This window comes from Ascaphus truei, chromosome 5, assembly GCF_040206685.1.
Source record: "Ascaphus truei isolate aAscTru1 chromosome 5, aAscTru1.hap1, whole genome shotgun sequence".
Classification (NCBI taxonomy): domain Eukaryota; kingdom Metazoa; phylum Chordata; class Amphibia; order Anura; family Ascaphidae; genus Ascaphus; species Ascaphus truei.
This window is the reverse complement of record NC_134487.1, coordinates 289357390-289382397: the sequence shown is the minus strand read 5'-3', so window position 1 is coordinate 289382397 and position 25008 is coordinate 289357390. Positions and strand designations below refer to the sequence as shown.

Below are 25008 nucleotides of genomic sequence, written 5' to 3'. Positions count from 1 at the left end.
AGCGGGATGGAGGGAGGGAGACAGACCCAGTTAAGCAATGGAAGAAGGAAGATCCAGCCGGTTGGCTAAGGGAGGCTGGCCCAGCCGGGAAGGCCGATTACCGGAGTTGGGCCTGACTCCTGGCCAGGCCCAACTTCCGTTACAGGCCAGATAGGCGCTCGCCATAACTGCTCTCCGCCCCTGTCAGCAGCCCTACATGTTGTCATCAGTTATGTTTGTCGATAACTGAATCAGAGGAAGGGCTAGATATTATGAAGCATTTCTTAGATAGAGAAACTAATAGGAAATGTCTCGTTCCTCATCACGCTGTGTCCCCTGCAGGTGGCTGCAGAATATGTGAAGAACACCACCTTACTGCTCATGGGGGTCATTTGTCTGGCAGCTTCTGTAGAAAAGTGGAACCTGCACAAGAGAATCGCCCTGAGGATGGTCATACTGTCTGGAGCTAAGCCTGGCATGTGAGTAACAGACAGCCAGTCACCTCCCTCCTCCTGCCAGATGCCAACGTGTGCCTGGGAATGGCAGTACATTGTGGACTTAGTGTCACATTGAGGACATTATCTGTGTAACCCGGTTTACCCCACCCATCTCACATAGGGTCTGCTAGGGGATCTAACGCTCACTCAGGCTACATGTCTCAGTGTGGTGCGTACCTGCTGGCAACAGGGGGCCCTGAGTCTCCCGTGATGACATGGGGGAAGACAGGACAGGTTTCTGGGGTTGTGCCTCCATTCTCTTCACTGGTGCAGTGCCTCCATCTCCTGCAGCCCCCCAGCAATATGGGGTGGAGTACCTACAGAAGAATTGTCTCCCCCTCCTCCTGATAAACTCCACTCTCAGGCAGGAGCTTGTATAAAAGTACAGTCTCTTTATTCCTCTTCTCACTCAGTTACAGCATACAGTGCACACAGCAAGCTGTCTCCCAGCAGGATGTCCCTGACTCCACTCCAGGCATAGGGCCACCCAGAGTGGGTCTAGCTCTTCCTCTACCCCTTAAGCAGGGTAGGAGGTATGGGGTACCCACCCTTGAACTCTCTGACTCTCAGCTCACTAACTAACTCTGAATAGGAAGTGCAATGCCCTAAGTAGTTTCAACAGGCACCGCCCCTGTGTCTCTTGATTGGACACAGAGTCAGGTGACCTGCCTTCACTGCCTCAGTGCACTGCTTGAGGTGGGGAAAACCCATGATAACTCCTGGCAAACCTGCCCTTCTGCAGGGATTACTGCCAGGAGGAGGGCAGAACTATAGCCCAAACCACACAGGGCTACATCTGTATAATATAAATGGGGAGTAAGAGCAGGCAGTACTAGCACTCAACATATAGAATGTGCTTTCTATCATTCATTATGTGTGTGCATCACGCACATTGTTAAAGTAAACAGATATGCCAACAGAATTCTGTGTACATTGATGCAGCCGTATATATAAAATATTATTGGGCTAAAAGAGTAGTAATGTCACTGCCTTTGAAGTGGGTGAACCCAGATCAAATCTCAGTGTCGGTTCTCCTTGTGACCTTGAGAAAGTAGCTTTATCTCCCTGTACCTCGGACACTATAAATAGGGTTCTAAATGGAACCCCCGCTGCCCGGCTCCTAGGGAGAGGACATCGAAGTACAATATATAGCTACTCGGCAGGGGTCACCGTGACTCGGGGTGCTGGATTCCGGTGGCTGGGCGATGAGCTAGCAAGGATGGAAGTAATGGGCGCCAGGAGCTTTTGTTACTACAACATCAGTCTTTATTCATGTCCCCAGGCACGGGGACACGTCACACACATACGACGATGTTGTACTATTTTTCTTGTGGTTATTTATGAATACTGTGCTTCCTTATGTGCCCACTCTTAACACTCAGAGGGAGGCGTATCTATTTGGTTGCTTTACTGGCGTTGGACCCGGCCCCCCTTCTGCGCAGTAACATCCGTAATACCCCATTTAAACTGGGCCCTTACTGGGATCCTGGCCAGTACTATGCAGGCAAAGATTGTGCCATTTCCCTGTCTGGGAACTGCCATTTCCACACAGGCCCGGACGAATACTTGTATGGATCTGCTGGCAGAGCCGATCCACCGACACCCGGGGGCCCTCTGTGGCGTGTCGTTTTCCCCTCTCTGAGCCACCTGTGCTGAAGCAGGGATGGATTGTGCCACCTGTGCTGAAGCAGGAATATCCTTAAAATGTAACCTGTTGGGGGGGTCTTGAGGACTAGAGTTGAGCACCCTTGGGTTAAGCTATACTTTCTCCCTACAATGTTACTGAAGTCTGTTGTTAGTTTTCTGGCCTCCCTCCTTTGAAATCCGTCTCCATTTCTGCCTTGACGCAGGATGCTGAGTGAGCTTCCGGTGTCCTTTCCTGCTTAGGTTACTGCTGTGCTTCATGTGTTGTACCACACTGCTCTCCATGTGGCTCTCCAACACCTCCTCTACCGCCATGGTCATGCCCATTGTGGACGCAGTGCTGCAGCAACTGGCGAGGGGTGAAGAAGAACACGATGGGACTATCGTCACCGGCTCTTCCACTGCAGAGAGCGCACAGCCGAAAGGTAAGGATTCCCCACCCCCAACGGTCATTCAACTCTACTAGTGCTACAATATAGCAAGTCAAGTAGCTGATAAGACAATGGAGTTTATTCTAGTAGCTCCGAAGTTGTGTACACAAAAGGTACACCTGAGACACCCGAGAGATGTGTGACAGTGGAGTTTCTCAGCATCTGGTTCAATGCTACAGCCGCTGCCCTAAATGGCAGGGTTATGGGTCTGACACTAGTAACCCCTTCATCACAAGAGTCCTTAGACTAGGTCCATAGTAGGAGCGCTCGCACTCGCAACAGGCGCACATCACATCACGCGCACCTGTACTGGCAGAGATCCAATTAGTTGATAGTATGGAACATTCCATTGACATTATATACTATATACATTTTTAGTATTAGAACCTGTAAGATTTTTTACAGAAATCTATAGTAGTACACTTAGAACTATATTTATGGAACTACTGTACATTCAGTTCATGATCTGCTATTAAAACTGGTCCCTTCCCTATATATCTATTTGAATCCAGATTTCAATTTGGTCTGAAACAGTCTAACTAATATCATTGGACTTTCCTCTTTGATGGATTGTTGTATAATGTCAATGGAATGTTCCATACTGTCAACTAATTGTTTTTCTAATCTTTATTTTAGTAATAGACTACCGGCTATTTATTTAGTATTCATAGCCACACCCCATCATTTGGTTTTGTTCTATTGTTTTTATTTTATTTAATTAATTTGATGTTTTTTCTAGCTATTAAATTTGACGTATTAGTCAATGTATGGCGGTGTTTACATGTTGTACATGCTTTTACTCACTCCCTGCACGGTACCAGTGGGAATAATGTGAGTTTGATATTTCCCCTCTGCGTTGCATGTGTATTGGAGTAATACGTTAATGCCCCATGTACTCTGTATCTGTTTCTTCCCCACATGACGTTTTCTATGGAGGATTAACCCAAGAGGATCCTGTTCGACGGAGCTACTTGTGACATTTGTTAACAGTGCTGGTATCACCCATTACTATATCACCATTACTCTATTCACATAGTATTCATACTATTTAATTCACATGAATCAGTTTGCACCGTACACACCAAACTTTTCTATTGCCATCTTGATGCGGTTGGGAGACCGCCGGTGTGTCGGCTGCACCAGATTTGTGCACTTTTTTCATTCTAACTGTTTTTTGATAGATTTTCACCAGTATCACGTTATAAATTTGCGCCTTACCCCTTCATTTACATCTCCGGGAAAGAAAACAGCACCTTAATTCTATTACAAAGTCCTACTGCAAACAATGAGATTTTTCTTAAGTAGCGTCGGCTGTGCTTCTGGTTCCAACTAAAGGGTGGAAAGGATAAATGGTCACACACTGTGGGTGAAGCGGCTTCAAAGGGTGGTCTGACTTTACAAGGTTCCAAATGTATTTAACATAGCGGGGAAGCTTAGAGCAGATTTTAGAGCCACTTATACAATATTTATGTTTAGGAAGCAGTAAGGGAGGTGGGCTTTTCTAAATAAATAATAATGTTTCCTTATATGAGCAATCCAAGCCATTGTTTTTATTTTTTTGCAAAGTTTTTATTTATTTTTTTTACAGTAGATTGAAACAGAGTTTTTTTTTGGAGCTGAACCCCATTTATTTCAGCTCCGGGGACACCCTCCTTCTGGAAGTACTTACCTCCGTAGTAGGTGCTGGTAGCCGCTTCCGGCTGAGCAAGCTGGGCTTTAAAGTTTAAAGCTCCCGCGTCCCGCGGGCCAATAGGAAGCTGCACCGATGATGTCACGGCTTCCCATTGGCCCGCAGTGCGCAGGAGCTTTCAAAAGCGACCTTTACGCCATCCCTGGTAAACCGGGCAGAGTGGCTACCGGCACCTACCGCGGAGGTAAGTTTCTCCGGAAGCAGGGGCTCCCCGGAGCTGAAATTAACGAGGTTCAGCTCTGGAGACCCCCTGCTTCAATGCTATGTAAAACGGGGGGAAAAAACTTCGCAAAAAAAATTGCTGCCGCGGATTACCGCTTTAAGTAGTAAAACGGTAAATTTGTCAATATAAAAAAAAAAGTAGTAATCCCCCCGGTACCGAAAATGAAACAGCTGAAAGTACCCCTCCACGTGCAGTACTGTAGTACCACTACTTCATGTTTAGTCACATACATTGGGTATATCGTTTTACCCCTCGAGCACTCAAAGGGTTAAAAAGGACCCCCCCCCCCCCTTTGCTGGTCTACAGCATAAAAATATCACACGCCTTTTAACCCCTCTGTTGCCAAAGGGGTCTGAGATGCTGGAGCGTTGTTGCAATGAAGGGTTAACGTGTGTACAAGGAGCTTTACCCAGCTAATCTCCCTGGCAGGGCGGAAGGATTTGCCCCCAGGGCTCACACAGCATGAAGTCTGGCATGAGCTGTACGTGTGAGGCGTGTGCACAACCTCCTTATTGCTCAAATCAAAAATGTCACATTCTGTTATTCGGATCCTGGAGAAATGTATATTCATTGGAAGTTGTGATACCTTTTAGTGGAGCAACTTTAAGGTTCTTCACAGATACGAAGTATAGTGTACAGAGCTTTCCTAACCTGATAGGAATTCATACCAGGGGTGGCCAACTCCAGTCCTCAAGGGCCATCAACGGGTCAGGTTTTCAGGATATCCTTGCTTCAGCACATTTTTTTCAATCAGGGACTCAGTCAACGACTGTGCTGAAGCAGGGATATCCTGAAAACCTGACCTGTTTGTGGCTCTTGAGGACTGGAGTTGACCACCCCTGGTCTATACTGTGTTTTCTTTAAGTGTAATGTACACTATAATTTAATCTATGAAGAACTCTGAGGCTGGTCCGCTTCAAGGTAACCCAACCAACAAGGAGTCTTCGTTTAAACTGAACAGGACCATCATGTTGGGGTTCCTTCTATGGCTTTACCCACATATCCAGGCTGGAGATTATCTAACACGCTATACATTTTTCTCGTCGTTGCAGGTGTGAGTGAGAAGCCAAGCCAGCCTTCCATTGAGCTCATCTTTATCAATGAGGAGTAAGAATGACTTAAATGAACTCTCTCGCAGTTGGGTGAGCCTGTCTGTGATCAAGCAGTAGACCGGGGGGACCCCTAGAACAGGACTCATAACATCTTTAACTTAACCAGTTAGTAGTAGGCAGCTGGCTTTTAACTCTCATGTGTCCTTGTACTGATCAATTCCCCGTGCTAATGAAAACAGATTGCTAGCTCTTTTTGGTATGCCTTGAACTGAGCCTTTATAAAAGATACAGACTGCCGTGAAACAGCAGGCAGGATATGGGGGTCAAAGGAAAGATTGGAAGCAGCAATTCCTCCTAAAAAAAGATGTTTATCTTCACTACCTGAATCCATGGTTCCCCTGGAGTTGAATCTCAGGGTCACCAATAGGAAACTTCATCTCCCAGTGATGTTGCACCTTTCTATTGGCTGACGGAGTAGCCACCATGTTTTTTTTCTGGGTGGATACAAACGCTGATATCCCTGGAACTGGGGGTGTGCCCGGAGCTCAGACTCCAGGAGATCCCCCAAAATCAGGTGCTGACATCAAATGAAGAAAGCCAACATGGATTGCAGCTTTAATGAAAGGATAAAGGGGTGTCATTTTAAATTATATTAATGAATGGGTGGGGGGGGGGTAAGAAGAAAAGGGCAATTAGATTACATGCATTATTTCCCGTGACACTGCTTATATGTGATTTCCTTTTCAGAGCCACAGCCATGGACCTGAGCAAACTAATTCAGAGCAAGGTACCTGAAATATAGTTACATAGTAGATGAGGTTGAAAAAAGACGTACGTCCATCAAGTTCAACCTATGCTAAATTTAGACAGATACTTTATCCTATATCTATACTTACTTATTGATTCAACATTGAAATGTTCAACACAGATACTATACAGCAGGACCAAGCATCTGAAATATGTTACTTAACTGTCCGGAATTATTTGCTGCTTAACATGTCCATCTAAAGGCACAAAACAGAAGGGGGTTATGTATATAAGCTGCTGTCCTGTCCCATCCTGTATTGTATCTTTCCGTGTGTTTGGTCTTGTTTATAACCTTAAATGCTTTCCCTTTGGGAGAAAAGTGCTATATAAATAAAATTGTTATTATCATTATTATTATTAGTTATATAAATGTAAAGTCTCCTGGCTGCGTACCTAAGGAAAAACTGGCGCACACAAAAAATAGCATCACATAAAAAATGGGAATAAAATAATTCGAAATGTGATCTCTGCTTTAGTTTCCTTGGGCGTCGAGGAGCATCACTAACAGAACATGTAGTGATCCAAGCTTGTCTTACCCGTGTCTCTCTTATACCAGCAGAACCTGAATGCTGTGCACGTGATTGCCAATCCAATCAGGGTTGTGAAGTCTCCACCCAATGGTCAAGCTCTCCCGCAGGTAAGAAGATGCTGGCCTCTACAATGCAGGGGTTCCCTATAATTGCTGCTGACCCACACTCACACGAGCACGCTGACCCACACTCACACGAGCACGCAGATACACACATACCCACACAGACCCACACATGCTTATTTACTGTTTCATGCTGCTAAGCTTTTTGTCTCCACCCATGACGACTTTTACACATTGTTTTAGATAAAGAAAAAGAGGTGCTCTTTAATACCAGTAATATTTTGGGATCTAGCGGGTTCCCAGAGTAATGACCATCACACACCAAGAGTTCCCGAATTCTACACCCATAAAATGAGTATATAAATGATAGATTGCCGCTTTCAAAAGAGTCAGCCATGGGGCGGGGTGCAGCATTTACCCTTTCCCTGCAAGAGAGCCTGCAATGCACTGCAAAGAAGTGGAGCAGAGAAAAGTAGGAGTATGGATAGCACATAACAGGCATTAGCACAAACTGGTCAGAGGTCAAACCCAACAGTGATACTATCCGTGCTGTGAATAAGGTCAAAATCAACTGTGACCAATCAAATTGCACTCACAAACACATTCTTCCGTAGTAAGACCGCAATATGACTGCACCATTCCTCGTTTGGAAAAACAAACAAATGGCAAAGACATAGGGTGATGATGGTGTTCTCTGCACGCTCTCACCCACTCCGGACATGTCCTCGGCTCCAGAAAAGCGTGCGCGCTGCTTCACCGCGTTCTCTTGGCTTCTACATCCACATTGCAATTGCGGAATCCCAATTTGTGTCCACTGAGTCTGTATCAATAGAGACCTGCAGCCAGAGACCCTCTATATACAGGTGGGTCCCGCTTCTCGGCGCTTCGCTTCTCGGCGATCCGCCAATATGGCGGTACCAAGAAGGAGGCTGCCATGTATGCGAATGCGACAAATGGGAACGGCCAAGTTTGCGCATGCGCAGAACGGGGAGCGGCTGAGTTCGTGCATGCGCAGAAGGGGGAACTGCATGTCTGCGCATGCGCAGAAAGGGTAGGAACGGAACCTGACGTATGAGCAGGGCTCTCCTGTACCACTACGTTTGCTAAAAGGCGAAGCATTGGTGCTTTGAATTAAGCATTTCAAACAACCTGTATACATTATTATATAATTTATATAACTGCCCTGAGTCCGGTACACAGCACAGGGGATGAACACCCTTTTAATTCACTGTATTCATGAGCACCATTATATGTTTGCTATATTTCCTTGCTGTCGTTATTTTAATTATGCCTATTGAAATATGTTTTATCATCTATTAATACTCCATTATTTGCTTCGGTAGTAATGCACCATTAAGGGATCTCTTTCCTCTATGTACACACTAGTACATTTCCTGCTGTATTACCAAAATCCCTGAAATAATTGGATGGGTGCTAACTCCAAATAATTGGATGTTGGGTTATACTATGACATTAAAAAAATGAAACTATCACAACGAAAAAGCAGAGCTGTCCCAATCATCCCAAAAAAGTAATTAGCGTACTATAAATAAAGCGGAAAATCATCAGGGAAATATAAAAAATATCTAACATTTTAATATCACGGAAATATAAAAATATAATAATGTGCAAATTGTCAACCATCTGATACATTGTAATAAACACATACACAGTAACTTGCTAAAAGGGGAATATATCAAATCTCAAAGATGTTAAAGATTGCATATAGATATATATATACAATATATAGACACAATATACAATATATATACATATATATACATATATATATATTTATATATATTTATGCATAGCTATAGCCCGCGCTCGTTGGGGGGCCCGCTCTCACCCACTGTTGGCGGACCATCTCTCTCTTCAGATAGAGACATGCAGGGGGGAGATGGTATCCGGCGGCAGACCCCCCCGCGTTAAACAGAGGATAAGCCGGCAGAGAAATTAGCAGCTGTTACAGAGGCAGAGTAGGGCGGCTGGGGAGGAGGAGCGCCCTCTAGCAGCAGACACCGGAAGGAAGAAAGACTTCTGGTCAGACCGCTAGAGGGCGCTCCTCCCCAGCCGCCCTGCTCTGCCTCTGTACCAACTGCTAATTCCTCTGCCGGCTTATCCGATGTTTACCGCCGGGGGCCAGCTGCCGCTGCTGCTGCATACCATCTCCCCCCGCCTGTCTCTATTAGCACCCACAGGTAGGCAAGGAGGAGGGAGAGAGATGATGATGATGAGGAGGAGAGAGCTGATGATGGTGAGTGGGAGAGCTGGTGATGATGATGAGGGGGAGAGCTGGTGATGATGATGAGGGGGAGAGCTGGTGATGGTGATGATGATGAGGGGGAGAGCTCATGATGATGAGGGGAGAGCTGGTGATGGTGATGATGAGGGGAGAGCTGATGATGATGAGGAGGAGGGGGAGAGATCATGAGGAGAAGGGGGAGAGATGAGGAGGGGGGGGAGAGATGAGGAGGAGGAGGGGGAGAGATGAGGAGGAAGGGGAGACTTGTTGAGGAGGAGGAGAGTTGGTGAGGAGGGGGGGAGGTAATGAGGAGGAGGAGGAGGAGGAGGAGGAGGGAGAGAGAGATGAGGAGAAGGGGGAGAAATTAGGAGGATGGGGAGAGATGATGATTATGATGGGGAGGGGGAGAGATAATGATGAGGAGGAGGAATGGGGAGAGGTAAGGAGGGGTGATGAGAGAGAGGATCAGGGAGAGGATGGGGGGAGGAAGAAAAAAATTGCAGTCAGTATTAATATTAATAATAATAATAATAATGGGGCCCTGAATGTTTTTTTGCCCGGGGGCCCGCACATGTCTAGCTACGCCACTATACATATACAGTACACACACTCACACACACACACACACACACACACACACACACACTACCTCTATTGGTGGCAAATAATCGCCATGATGTAAATTATATATTTACAAAACAAGAAAAATACATGAATTCTGCAAAGTCCCAAAAAGGAAGTCATGGTAGATATGGCAGTCGACTCTCAAACAGTCAATAGAAGGTGCACGGGTATAAGTGAGCCTATGTGTTGTTAAAAGCGCTGATAGAAGAAGAAAGGAGCACTCGCTTAAAAGGGGCTTCTGCCACATGTGCAGACACACGGGCACGGAAAATGTGTGCGGCACATCTTATACTATATTAGTGAAAGCACTGTATGTTTGCCTGCATGCATGCATGCCTGCCTGCTGGATGTCCGGTGTCCCTAGGGGAAATCTCATTGGTCCCTTGGGCCGCCCCCGCACACCTCTCATTGGCCTGAGGCGGAGTGACGGCCCAAAGGACACACAGGGACAAAAACACACACACAGGGATATACACACACACACACGGACACACGGACACACGGACACACGGACACACACACACACGGACACACACACACACACACACACACACACACACACACACACACACACACAGAGTAGGGGGGGGTGTACATTAGCAGCATGTATAACCCGGGGGGGGGGGCCTCACATACCCGCCGGAGCCTCCGCCTCTTCCTCCCCGAAATCAGCCTCCCCCCCCCCCCCCCCGGCGCCGCTACAGTCAGCGGAGGAGCGAGTGCCCGGGACACAGCGGGGGAGCGGCCACAACAAGCTGCCTCCCGCCTCAGTTCCACGTGGGAGCGGCCGGACGGGTGAGTGAGCGGCCTTCACCTCCCCTCACCCCCCTTCAAATCACCTCCCCTCCACCCCCCCCCCCCCCCGGCGCCGCTACAGTCAGCGGAGCGAGCGAGCGCCCGGGACACAGCGGGGGACCGGCCACAACAAGCTGCCTCCCGCCTCAGATCCACGTGGGAGCGGCCGGACGGGTGAGGGAGCTGCCGAACGGGTGAGTGAGCGGCCGGACGGGTGAGGGAGCGGCCTTCACCTCCCCACACCCCCCTTCACCTCCCCTCACCCCCCTTCACCTCCCCTCACCCCCCTTCATCTCACCTCCCCTCACCCACCCCTCACCTCCCCTCACTCCACTTCCCTTCCCTTCCACCTCCCCGCCACCCCCCCTTCACCTCCCCTCCACCCCCCCTTCACCTCCCCTCCACCCCCCCTTCACCTCCCCTCCACCCCCCCTTCACCTCCCCTCCACCCCCCTTCACCTCCCCTTCACCCCCCCCCACCTCCCCTTCACCCCCCCCCCCACCTCCCCTTCACCCCCCCCGACCTCCCCTTCACCCCCCCCACCTCCCCTTCACCCCCCTTCACCCCCCCCCCCACCTCCCCTTCACCCCCCCCCCCCCCCCACCTCCCCTTCACCCCCCCCGACCTCCCCTTCACCCCCCCCACCTCCCCTTCACCCCCCTTCACCTCCCCTTCACCCCCCCCCCACCTCCCCTCCACCCCCCCCTTCACCTCCCCCCCCACCTCCCCTCCACCCCCCCCCTTCACCTCCCCTCCACCCCCCCCTTCACCTCCCCTCCACCCCCCCCTTCACCTCCCCTCCACCCCCCCTTCACCTCCCCTCCACCCCCCCCTTCACCTCCCCTTCACCTCCCCTCCACCCCCCCCTCACCTCCCCTCCACCCCCCCCTCACCTCCCCTCCACCCCCCCTTCACCTCCCCTCCACCCCCCTTCACCTCCCCTCCACCCCCCCCTTCACCTCCCCTCCACCCCCCCCCTTCACCTCCCCTCCACCCCCCCCTTCACCTCCCCTCCACCCCCCCCTTCACCTCCCCTCCACCCCCCCCCTTCACCTCCCCTTCACCTCCCCTCCACCCCCACCTTCCCTTCACTCCCCCCTTACAACCTCTCACCACCTCCACCCCCCTTCCCACCTCCCCCCCCCCTTCCCAACTCCCCACCACCTCCCCCCCCTTACCACCACCTCCCCCCACCCCCCCCCTTCCCACCACCTCCCCCCCCTTCCCACCACCTCCCCCGCACCCCCCCCCCCTTCCCACCACCTCCCCCGCACCCCCCCCCCTTTCCCACCACCTCCCCCCCACCCCCCCCTTCCCACCACCTCCCCCCCACCTTCCCTTCCCCCCCACCCCCCTCCTTCCCACCACCTCCCCCCCCACCCCCACCACCTCCCCCCCACCCCCCCCCTTCCCTGAGGCGGAGTCACGGGCCAAAGGACACACAGGGACACAGACACACACACACACACGTAGACACACACACACACACACACACAGACGTAGACACACACACACACGTATACACACACACACGTATACACAAACACACACACGTAGACACAAACACACACACGTAGACACACACATAGACACACACATACACACGTACACACACACGCACGTAGACACACACGCACGTACACGTAGACACACACACATGTACACGTAGACACGCACACACACATGTACACGTAGACACGTACACACACACACACACACACGTACACGTACACACACACACACACACACACACATGTACACGTAGACACGTACACACACACACATGTACACGTATACTCACACACATGTACACGTACACACACACATGGAGACACACACACACACACATGGAGACATACAAACACATACGTGGAGACATACACACACACACATGTACACATACACACACACACGTATACACTCACACACGTATACACACAGGTATACATACACATAATGTATACACACACACACATGTATACACACACATGTATACACACACACACATGTATACACACACACACATGTATACACACACACACACATGTATACACACACACACACGTGTATACACACACGTGTATACACACACACATGTGTATACACACACACGTGTATACACACACACATGTGTATACACACACACATGTGTACACACACACACACGTGTACACACACACACACGTGTACACACACACACACATGTGTACACACACACACGTGTACACACACACACATGTGTACACACACACACACATGTGTACACACACACACACGTGAACACACACACACACATGTGTACACACACACACACATGTGTACACACACACACATGTGTACACACACACATGTGTACACACACACATGTGTATACACACACATGTGTATACACACACATGTGTATACACACACATGTATACACACACACATGTACACACACACACATGTATACACACACACACACACGTATACACACACACATGTGTATACACACACAAACATGTGTACACACACACACACACACACACACACTTATACACACACACACATACAATGTATACACACAAACATGTATACACACACACAAACATGTATACACGTGTATACACACATGTGTATACACACACACGTATACACACACACAATGTATACACACACACGTGTATACACACACGTGTATACACACACACACACGTGTATACACACACACGTGTATACACACACACACACGTGTATACACACACACACGTGTATACACACATGTGTATACACACACACGTGTATACACACACACACGTGTATACACACACACACGTGTATACACACACGTGTATACACACACACACGTGTATACACACACACACGTGTATACACACACACACACACGTGTATACACACACGTGTATACACATACACACACACACGTGTATACACACACACACCCCAGCACCACCACATCAGCACATCGGTATCCCATGCCCCCCCAGCACACTGGCATTCTCGGCTCCCCACCATTCCCAGCCCCCATCAACACCATCAGCACCCACACATCGCCACCTTTGCACCTCCCCCATCGGCACACCCACATCCGCACCCCCACATCAGCACCAAACCCTCCCAAATCAGCACACCAATACAATCACCATCAGTACAGCCACAGCAGCACTACCACCGCACATGGGCCGCGTGGACCACTCCCCACCCAAATGCCACACCCACACCACAAACATCCCGGGCAACGCCGGGGCTCTCAGCTAGTCTACAATAAAGGAGAAAGCACTCTTGTGGCCGTGTGAAAATTGTTATTTAATTAACAATAGTCGAAGTTTCAGTCCTTGACTTGGACCTTTTCCAACTATTTTGACTATTGTTAATTAAAGCAGTAAAACGGGAAACACCCAACATCGGTGCATCAAACACTTTGTGCGGGTTATCTTTCCAAACGGGTTGTCTGATAATGGCTGTGTTATGTTTGTTGTATATGAATAAAGGGCTCTTTCATCAGTCAGGATAATGGATAAAGATCTCCTTTTGTGAGTACATCCCTTTTGGTATTTGATTGATGGTGCAATGTAACATACAGTGCACTGCCGTGTCTCAATTGGGCAAGAAAATAGGGATATAGTACCAGAAACTTCCCATAGTTGAGCGGTTGTATTCCGATGTCCCGTGTCCCCATCCCAAAAAAAAACCCTTAACTTTGCTCCCACCGTTTAAATGCAATAAATGGTTCACAGTTTGTCTTAAAGAATCACTTGAACATAGAAGCCTTTGGAGTACGTACAATATCCCTGCTGAGATGAGATCCGTTGGCGTGCTCCTGCCGCATCACTGGAAGCAGAAAAAGGGAGCATGGCGGTGCACAGCAAAATGACCGATCCCAGGGCTGGAGTGCAGGCAAAAGCTTCAAACTTTCTTTATTGGCACATGGTTGAATGCAAAAGAGGGTAAATACACTCTAACGCGTATCGCCGCTTGCCCGGCGCTCTGTCAAAGCACCAGACAAGGCGAGAAACGCGTTAGAGCGTAGAGTACACCACTAATTCTCCGTCTTTTCATATTGTTAATGAAATAAAAAAGTTCACACGACCACAAGAGTGCTTTCTTCTTTATTTAATGTGTTGAAAGCGCTAACATCCTCGCTGAACCCTGAATATATTATTTCCCATTTTTGCTGATAGTAAAACGTTTATGATCTTTATATATTTGCTGCAAGACATAGGCTGAATCAATCCTCCAATGTAAGGTTCATATTTAGTGTCTTCACATTCCTGGCGGGAAGATTGCTGACACAGTTTGCAAGTTAAGGGACTTATATTTTGTCAGCCAAAATGGATGATTGGACCGTTTTTCAGATGAAAAGGGCCTGATGGGCTACTTTGGCTGATAAACCGTAGAACAGTCCTTAAGAACCCCCAACAGGTCAGGGTTTAAGGGTACCCGTTTCAGCACAGTTGATTCAGTCAAAATGACTGAGCCACAGATTGAGCCATCTACACTGAAGCCGGGATATCCTTAAGCCCTGACCTGTTGGGTGTTCTTGAGGACTAGAGTTGGGAACCCCAGGTGTAGAATAAGCCCCTACGTCTCAGTTCCTCCATCCATTCCTGGTTGCTGGACCCTGCATCGGCTCTTACTAAGTACCATTGCCCAGATGGTTGAGTGTTAGCGATGTTTGAAATACATTGTGACTCTGTATTTTCAGCTACTCTTGACTCCCATAGGGTGCTGGTACACTACAAGCACGGACAAATCACGACACCAAAAATTCAGAGCATGTTTTTTCTACAAGTAAAAACGGAAGCAGCGGAACCCTAACAATGAGGAAGGCCAACCCATGTAAGATGATCAGCTAACTCAAGGTTGTCTCTTGATATGGTCAATAAATTAGATTGTCTCTATTTCGCAGACACAGATCCTAGTTCTACCACCTACTGATTCCAGGGACCCGAAGAATCAGGGGATGTATAGGTCCAGACATGACCACATGGTCTGCAAGTGCCTGTCACTCAGTGTCTCCTACGCAGCAACCATAGGGGGCCTGACCACCATCATTGGGACATCCACCAGCCTTATCTTCCTGGAGCACCTTAACAAGTAGGGAATATGGAGCAGACAGTATCAGTGATACAATGTATACAGTCATTGTTGAGTATGTAGACTTCAGAAGGCAGCCAAGTAGATAACATGTTTCCCCAGAGACCCAATATTTATCTAGCTGAATATATTTAACCCCTGTAGTAAGGGTATAAAGTTAAAGGGGTAATCTCAGAGGATTTGGGGGTTTATCACCTGCAGAAACTTTCTTCCTACCTGTACAGAAAATATTTCAATTTCTTATCGTAGGTATTTTAGTGATGGCAATGGAAAATATGCTATTGTATGTCATATGCCTTATTCCCTCCCTTTCTGGCAGGGATAGTGCTGCGTAACATTTCAATATTTTGGGAGATGCTGTTAAAGAGCCCCCCCCCCCCCTCTTCCTATAACTATTACCTTTTTATTGCACCACAGTGACCTTTAGGTCAGTAACTGTTACGTCATGTAGCACTCAGGGGGTTAAATGTAATTGATGGGCTTGTGTTGTAATTAGGCAGAGACAACCCACCCACAACCTTCAATCAATCAGTTCTAGTCCAGATTAGTTTAATTTGGGTCTGGTAACTGGGCTGGGTATTCATTCCTGTATACAGTATTATTTATTTACCGCTTGGGTACTAATTTCAGATTCTATATACAAAATTTTACCACCATCTTACCTGTTTCCTCAGTCTCTTTATCAGTCAATTAGCACCAGGTAGAAAAACAACTAGCATAACACTTTTATCTGTGCTAGTGCCTGGTTAATTTATATAGCAAAAGGAAATATTACTGTGTGCTCATTTGCATGTCTTAGACACTTCTGCAACCCCGCCTTTCACCATTATCACCCAGCACACAGTGCTTCTACTGCAGCAAGGGATTCTGGGAAATGACATGCAAATGAGCACACAGTGCCACCTTTTGCTTCAAAACATATATATCTATATATTCAATATATATATATATATATATATATATATATATATATATATATAAAAATATATATCCCCTCAATCAGTTCCATTTTTTTGTTTCCTTTTTTAATTATTAATTAAAAATTAGTATAACCTCTTTTAATTGCTATCATTATTTTTTAATAAATGTATTATAAATGACATAAACACCGAAATAAGAAGCAAACCACAGCTTCTAGGTGACACCACGGTATTTATTTATTTTCATTAAATTGACATTTTCCCTGTAATCCAAAAACCAAAACACAAACATTGTTTTTAGACTCAAAACACCGGTTCAAGATCACATCTCTAACGGAAACGTTCTCTCCTTTGCTGCCTTCGGGACCTTAACACCTGCTTTCTACATTTCAGCCGCTACCCGGAGGCCGAGGGGGTGAATTTTGGTACTTGGTTCGTGTTCAGTTTGCCCATCGTTGTGCTCATGCTCCTGCTCACCTGGGTGTGGATGCACTGGCTTTTTTTGGGTTGCAAGTGAGTGATTTGGGGAGTGCCAGTAGGAGGAGTTAGGGAGAAGTTGCACGACACAGATTACAATGAGATTCTCTACACCTCAGACTGATTTCACTTATCTTTGCAGAGGCAGCCAATCATTTATCAATATCAATTCTAACACAAAACGAAACTAGTTATTTTAACTAGTTACATGCTGAATATATATGCATATAGAGAATACAGTATAGCAGCGGTGCGCAAACTGGGGGGCGCTAGATTGTTTGGGGGGGGGGGGTGGGCGTAGGGGTTACAGAGGCCCCGCGCTTCCCCAAAGGCATTTAAAATAAATGCCGGGGATTGCGCGAGGCGTCTCCATGGCAACCGGTGTCAAATGACGCCACGGGTCATGTGACATCACAATGCTATGGCAACATGACGTCACACGACCCTGTGACGTCATTTGACGCCGGGGCCGTGCGGGGCGCGAGACGGAGGGGAGAGGATAAAGGGGGGAGCATGAAGATAAGTTTGCGCACCCCTGCCGTTTACCATAATTAATATGTAGGTTTTAAATAATCCTATATTCTTTACGCTGCGTCTTTTTGCGTCACTTTCCCCCCCCCCCCCCCCCCTCTTCATCACGTTAAAAAAATTCCACCTGTTCTTAAGTGGAGTAAAGGTTTCTGGCTGACCCTGTGCAGCACATGTAGAAAAGCCTTTCTTACATGCGATGAATTAAGTAGAAATAGGCGTGTTCGCCCAGCTGCCGTAGCGCAGGGGACCAAGACACGTAATGCAAACGCAAAGTAGGAAGAGGAGCAATGTGTCAAAACAAACTTCTGTCTTCATTTTCCTTACATTGATTCGGAATACCACTTATCTCATTGTGGTGCCCGCGGTTTAGCAGGACAAGTCCACTGGTTCAAGGTCACAAAAAATCCCAATCTAAAAAAAAGTCCTTAAAGCTGCAGTTCAGGCTCCCGTTTTTTTAGTTTTTTTTTTAACTTCAGTAGTTTCATGTGGGCAATCTCTACTTACCTACTTACCTACTAAAAAACTGCATAGCTGCCGGTCAATTCATTCTCCGTCTATTGATCGGCAAAGTTTGGCGACATCTTTAAATATGGGGAATGTAAATCGTTGCTATAGGAACAAGCATGCTTGTTAAAATAGAATACAAGAAAATTGGTCTTTCAAAGATGTTGTAAAAAAACAAAACACACATGCAGGATATTGCGTTGAACTGCAGTTTTAATAAATGCAAAAAAAAAGGGGGCAATTCAAGATTGGAACTTTCGCAAGAGGTAGAAGCCATACTTCTGACACTCACCGAAAGCCAACGCCTGTTTTATACCCAGTGCTACCAAAGAAAATGATTTTGCCAGCTGCTGATTTTAAAACGGCGTTGTTTAATCCAGGGGTCCCCCACTCCAGTCCTCAAGCTCTCCCCCCCAACAGATCAGATTTCCAGGATATCCCAGCACAGGTGGCTCAATCAGAGGCTCAGGCGAAGACTGAGCCCCTGATTGAGCCACCTGTGCTGAAGTAGGGACTGATTGGGCCACCTGTGCTGAAGCAGGGATTGATTGAGCCACCTGTGCTGAAGCAGGGATTGATTGAGCCACCTGTGCTGAAGCAGGGATTGATTGAGCCACCTGTGCTCAAGCAGGGACCGATTGAGCCACCTGAAGCTGGGATATCCTGAAAACCTGACCTGTTGGGGGGAGCTTGAGGACTGGAGTTGAGCGCCCTTGGACTAACTGACTTGGGGGGATTCCAGGCCGATCTTCATTCCCATGACTATATCCAGTTCTCTCTGTGTGTTACACTTCCAGCTTTAAGGAGATGTGCTCTCTCAGCAAGAAGAAAAGGTCCAGGCAGGAAGAGCTCTCCGAGAGAAGAATCCAAGAGGAGTATGAGAAGTTAGGAGATATGAGGTATGGATTTAATGAACACAACGCATATGGAAACTAGACAAGCTCTTCTTCCCCTTATTACTTCCCGCTACCAATCTCCAGCCTACAGGTCTACACCATGCTCTACATCCATGTTTCTCAATTAGGGGGAAAATGACGATGCAGACGATGAAGATGTGCTTCTCTTGTAAATATCCAGCCCTTTTGGTACACAAAGTATACCAATAACATAGCCTATGAGCTTGTATTTAGATGCATGGATAGCATTATGTTATATTGTTTATTTATGATACCAACCGGTGTACGCAGTGTTTTTACATCGATATACAAGACATAACACAGGGAAGAATTATACAAAGAAGTGCTTAATACATCAAAATGAAACATTGAGGGAACGGAGTTCCTGCCCTGAAGAGCTTACAGTCAGAAGACTAGGTTCAGATGGTGGGTACTCAGAGGATGATGTGGTCATTTGACTGCGCTATGGAAAGCCTTTTTTGTAAAGGCGACTTTTGTGGTGGGTCTTAAAAATGAGGATGGATTGAGCTTGAAGGGGAGAAAGTTTTAGAGGTAGGGGGCGATATGATATGAGGAAGGACAGAGGATTAGAGACACATGGGTCAGTGAGAACAGCAGAGGAGGCAGCAGGTACATAGAGAGAGAGAGAGGAGTGAAGAGCCTTGAATTAGAGGCAGATCATTTTCTAACGAATGCAACGTTTAATGGAAAGTCAGCCAGGGGATCTGAGAAGAGTCAGCGTTGGGTTCTACATTGATGGTCAGCTGTGAGGAAGGATGCCCAGATAACAAAAGATTGCAGTAGTCAACATGTGAGCGAATGAGGGCAAGGCTTAGAATGTAAGCTCGGTGTGATATGTTGTCCATGACTTGGTCATTTCTTTGTTTTCTCAGCTACCCGGAGAAAGTAACAGTCTTCTTTTTCCTCCTGATGACACTCCTCTGGTTCACTCGGGAGCCCGGGTTTGTGCCTGGCTGGGAATCTTTCTTTGAGAAGTAAGTAAAGTTACCCTGTGAGCCTGGATAACTTACAATATACCAATTGAGACTCTGTGTAGGCAAGCACACTTCTGCAATAGTACTGTACTGAAGAAAGAAGTTAGGTGCACTCACTGGATTTATGTAACCGCCTCAGGTACACAGAGATCATCCCCCGCTGGGGAGACCATTAGCACAGGACACATTCTCCTAAATCAAGACGGAACCGGCAATCCAGAGGTCTTCATACAAACAAAGGATTTTAACCCACACAGATCAACGTTTCGGTCAAGCACACTGACCTTGATGATCTTGACCTTCATGCATACATGGTCAGTGTGTTTGACCGAAACGTCGATCTGTGTGGATTAAAATTATTTTTTTTGTATGAAGAACTCCTGTGTGTGTGTGTCTTGCTGATAAAAAGTATGTGCTTCCCTTTCATTAAGATATTTTACAGTCTTTTAAACAGATTGCATCTCCAATAGTTTAATATTAATACCTGTGAATACTTCCAGTAAGGGAAGTTTGGGCCCCTTTTACATGATGCGCATAGGTGGAGAGGGATTCACATTTATTTTAAAAGGGGAATATTTTAAAGGGTCTCTTTGCTTTACCACAAATTCAGTCACATCTGGTTGCACATATACCGTACATGACTTACATCTGTGATATTGCGTGTGTGCACGGTCATTCTTTCGACATCAGTCACTTGTTCTCCAGTGTTATTATGTAACTGCTCTTGATCTCTTAGGAAAGGGTTCAGGACTGATGCCACAGTCTCGGTTTTCCTTGGATTCCTGCTCTTCCTTATCCCATCCAAGAGACCCACTTTTCTGTGCTTCGGGAAAAAGGAAACGGGTGAGAAGCCACTACATGTGCCTCGCATGGCATGGTGTACTTATCCTAATATAATATATGTGTTCTGTACTGACAATGTACCCAGCACTGTGCATACAACTGTGCAGACACAATGAGTCTTCAAGCATTACAGCAGGAGTGGCCAACGCCCGTTCTGAAGGGCCACCAACAGGTCAGGTTTGAAAGATATCCCTGATTCATCACAGGTGGCTCAATCAGTGGCTCAGTCTTCGACTGAACCACTGATTGAGCCACCTGCGCTGAAGCAGGGATATCCTTCAAACCTGAACTTTTGGTGGCCCTTCAGGACTGGCGTTAGCCACCCCGGCATTCAAGCATACAATTTAATTTAGGTTGCTTAGGCTGCGTCCATACTCCGCGAGACGTGAACAAAAGGCCGTATCTCTATGGGGCAGGCCATAGAGCGCGCGACCAATTTTCGAGCAGACAAAACATTTTGTTTTTGTCGCACGACAGCCGGGTCAAATGGGCGGGTTCAGCCAATGAGGGCGAAACCGCTCACGTGACGTCACGGCCACGCCTCTCCATCGCTGTGGATCACAGGCCACAGATCGCTCGGCCGACAGCCGCACATAACGCCATCCACTTCAAAGGCAACGACAATATCACCCATGACGAGTCATTCAGTGCACAGTGTGGGTCACTGGACCATGTCTCTGTGGCTATTAAATGATTCCTCTCCGGCATTCTTTGCTATTTTTGTGTCCTTAAAGGACGGGGCGAGGGCAGCGATGAGGGTGGTAACCCAAGTGGTCCGATGCTGACCTGGCAGGAATTCCAGAGACACATGCCCTGGGAAATCGTGGTCCTGGTTGGAGGGGGATATGCTTTGGCTGCTGGATGTAAGGTACTGCACCGTTCTTCTGTCTGGGACTTCTGCACAAATAAAGCTGACTTATGCCGCGTTTACAGTTGCTGCAACGGCGCGAACAACAAACCTCATCTCTACGAGGCCGCCCGTAGAGCGCGCAACCAATGAAGCGCGAACGAACGCGATTCTAGAGAAGACAAACAATTGTTGTCTTTGCAAAGGGACGGCCAGGTCACGTGGCGGGTTCAGCCAATGGGGGTGAATCGCTCACGTGACGTCACGGCCACGCCTCTGCCACCCGCCCCGTACCTCAGTGCAAGTTTCGCGCGAGTGACAGGCGCGCAGCCGCTATAAACGCGGGGTTAAAGCAGCAATCCAAGCCGACGATTGTGTTTGCAAATGTTTATTTTTTTAATATGGGGCCGCAGACACCTGCACCCCCCCCCCCCATATCGGCAGTCTTGCGAGCCCCCCTACACGCCCCCTCACCCCTCTCTTCATGGTAATTCATGGTAATCCAATGTAATTCTGATGCTACAACAGAGATCTAAGGCAAGAGAGTGAGCGGAGACTATTAAAAACTATGAAAGTTCCACATGAACTGTAATTGGAGACTGAAATGAAATACTAGACTCTACATTTAAAGTTAGTTATAATTAAAATGTAGCTAAAATTTAACATTTTTTTTTTAAAGTAAATTCCTATTTTTCATTGCTATAAAAGTAAAGTATGTTGTATTACCAAAACACTTTAAACGCCTCCCTGTTTTTTTTGTTTACCTCATTGGAACTAAACCCTTTTTATTACCAGAGGGTACTTGCTTGCTTGCACTTGCTTTGTAACACGTTGAAAACCCCTCTGGTAGCAAAGGGTTAAAATGAGACTACAGTGGGTCAGGCGCACCACTCCTCTCCCAATGTGAAGAGCTACACTGTGTTTGGAGTGCTCCCAATTCACTGCCTTTTACACCCTGTCACTATAATAGAGTTCGGGCCTTTCCATATGGATTGGGCGTCAGATGGAATGCCTCAGCAGCCTGCCTTCCTGGGCCGTCACTCTCCTTGCCTGCATGCTGGTCTCTGCGGTGACGGAGTTTGTCAGTAACCCAGCCACTGTGACCATCTTCTTGCCTATTCTATGCAGTCTGGTGAGTAATGAATGTCTTCATGGGCCCAGTGCATTCTTGTCCCACCTACCAAAGGCATATGATGGGGGAGGTCACTTGTAGAGCGCTAAGCGGCACTGTCCAAAAGTACAAACTGATTTATATGTATTTCAAAGAATGTATATATCCAATAGCATTAGTCTCTGCAGACGCTGAATATAGAAGATACTCTTGTACTTTCTTTCAGTCTGAAGCCCTGCATATAAACCCGCTCTATACCCTCATACCTGTTACCATGTGCATTTCCTTTGCTGTGATGCTACCAGTGGGAAACCCACCAAACGCTATTGTGTATAACTATGGGCACTGCCAAATCAAGGATATGGTAAGACAGATATTCTTTTGCCAAACCAGCACCTGAACACCTTGGCTCTTGGCCACGTGACTTTAGCCCTCACGTTTTCTCAAACCCTTAGGTGAAAGCCGGTTTTGGAGTGAATCTGATCGGTCTCGTTGTCGTCATGGTTGCTATTAACACCTGGGGAATCAGCCTCTTTCAACTGGATGTTTTTCCAGACTGGGCAACAGTCAGGAACGCAACTGGCCATTTGTGAAGGAACGTTGGAGAAGGGAAGGTGGACTCTGTGAGCTTTTGGTTACCCGGCAGTATGTACATGGAAATAGGCTGCACTCCAAAACCACAAGAAAGTTTCAGCGGGAGACCCAACAAGCAATGATACCCCCAGGATCCTCCTTTGGTATTTTGCAACAGATTTATTCATTCCCAGCACTTGATCTGCATGATTATTTACTGATTCATTAAATCCACCTCTACATACCTGACGGCCAGCTTACTTTGCTTCCTGCACCGCAAATCTGGCTGGTATTTACATATTGCTCAGTATTTGAAAGTTTGCTTGTACCTTTTGGTAATTGGCTTTGCAATTTGCTTCTTTGCAATTTGCTTGTTATCATTGCTTGATTAATTAACCACTTCTTTGCCAGAGGGGGCAAGTCCTCATGAGCCCAGCGCAATGTGTCGCTGACCCCTCTCGCAGAGAATTGGTTAAGGCAGGGGGTCTGTAACCTCTCAAGGAAGAGCCATTTTCTAAAAAATGTCTTTCTCCAAAATATTCAGAGCCGCAACACATGCATGAATATTACACCCCCACAAACACATACATATACTGTACACACACTAATGGGTATACAGGGAGTCCTCGCTATCCAACGTTTCACTTTACAACGAATGGCATATCCAACGCTTTACAATGCAATCCTATGTGTCGTTTTTCGACGCCATAATGCGCTATCCAACGCTCACCGCCACTGATTAACATAGGACTCACTTTACAGCGGTTTCACTATCCAACGCTACTTCCAGAACGGATTCTGTTGGATAACCGAGGACCTGTATTAACATACGACAAAATATGTGGGAGAAAATGCACCCCCAATAATAACTCCCTTTATTTATTTTCATTGTTTTTCTGTGCAAAATAGTGTCATTTTACAAATACACACATACACTACCCTCCCCAAAAAACACACACGACACACAACCTCCCCCTCCCCCCCAAATACACACACACACGCAGGGCTGCCAGGCTTCTTGTTGCCGCCGGGCCCGACGTCTCCCCAGCTGCTTGCCTGCCTCTCTCCTGTACTGTCCCACGCCGGGCTCTGTGACGTCAGCTGGCGTCGGAAATTGCGACACGCACCGGCATGAGACTACAGGAGAGGCAGGCAAGCAGCTGGGGAGACATCAGGCCTGGCGGCAACAAGAAGCCCGACCAGCGCCGGCCGGGCACCCCCGCAGCCACCTCCAGGTTAGTGAGCGAGACAGGCAGCAGCTGGGGGTCGGTAACTTGCAGAGCGCAAGTAGGAGCTGAAAGAGCTGCAGGTTGCCGACCCCTGGGCTAAGGCTACAGAGCCATATTTACCCAGCGCGTCTTCTGCCATAAAACACCTTAAAGCCTATGGCTGTGATTATAGTGCCGGCTGCAGTGCGCACGAGCAACCGCGTGACGGTCACTCGCGCGCAAACCTGCACTGTAGGCAGGAGGCGCGACATCACGCGAGTGGTTCGCCCTTCATTGGCCGACGTGGCCGTGACGCTCAAAAAATAAAATCATTTGTCTCCTCCGTCGCACGCCTTCATTGGCATACATGTATATGTTTTTCCGGCAGCGCGCGCCATCGGAGGCACTATAATCACGGCCCAAGAA

General features: G+C 47.5%; 1 protein-coding gene and 1 long non-coding RNA gene across 5 annotated transcripts in view; one reads left to right on the top strand and one right to left on the bottom strand.

Annotated features, from left to right (window-relative positions):
- The window catches only part of SLC13A4 (solute carrier family 13 member 4), a 45904-nt gene extending 22175 nt beyond the window's left edge, over window positions 1–23729 (top strand). For 3 of the 4 annotated variants that reach the window (XM_075602583.1, XM_075602580.1, XM_075602584.1), the window contains 14 exons: window positions 322–458; window positions 2364–2545; window positions 5517–5571; window positions 6264–6303; window positions 6880–6960; window positions 15490–15677; window positions 16991–17110; window positions 18907–19008; window positions 19899–20000; window positions 20737–20843; window positions 21578–21711; window positions 22661–22822; window positions 23028–23165; window positions 23257–23729. In XM_075602583.1, coding sequence (XP_075458698.1) covers window positions 322–458; window positions 2364–2545; window positions 5517–5571; window positions 6264–6303; window positions 6880–6960; window positions 15490–15677; window positions 16991–17110; window positions 18907–19008; window positions 19899–20000; window positions 20737–20843; window positions 21578–21711; window positions 22661–22822; window positions 23028–23165; window positions 23257–23394 — 1686 coding nt within the window. In that variant the 3' untranslated portion in view covers window positions 23395–23729. The remainder of the gene's footprint in view (window positions 1–321; window positions 459–2363; window positions 2546–5516; window positions 5572–6263; window positions 6304–6879; window positions 6961–15489; window positions 15678–16990; window positions 17111–18906; window positions 19009–19898; window positions 20001–20736; window positions 20844–21577; window positions 21712–22660; window positions 22823–23027; window positions 23166–23256) is intronic. The other variant, XM_075602581.1, reaches the window with a different exon arrangement.
- LOC142496141 (uncharacterized) lies at window positions 18611–22089 on the bottom strand. The gene is made up of 3 exons (XR_012801905.1): window positions 21630–22089; window positions 20647–20818; window positions 18611–19991 (listed from the first exon to the last, which is right to left on the bottom strand). It is a non-coding gene; the product is annotated as an uncharacterized LOC142496141 (long non-coding RNA).
- Window positions 23730–25008: the final 1279 nt, after the last annotated feature.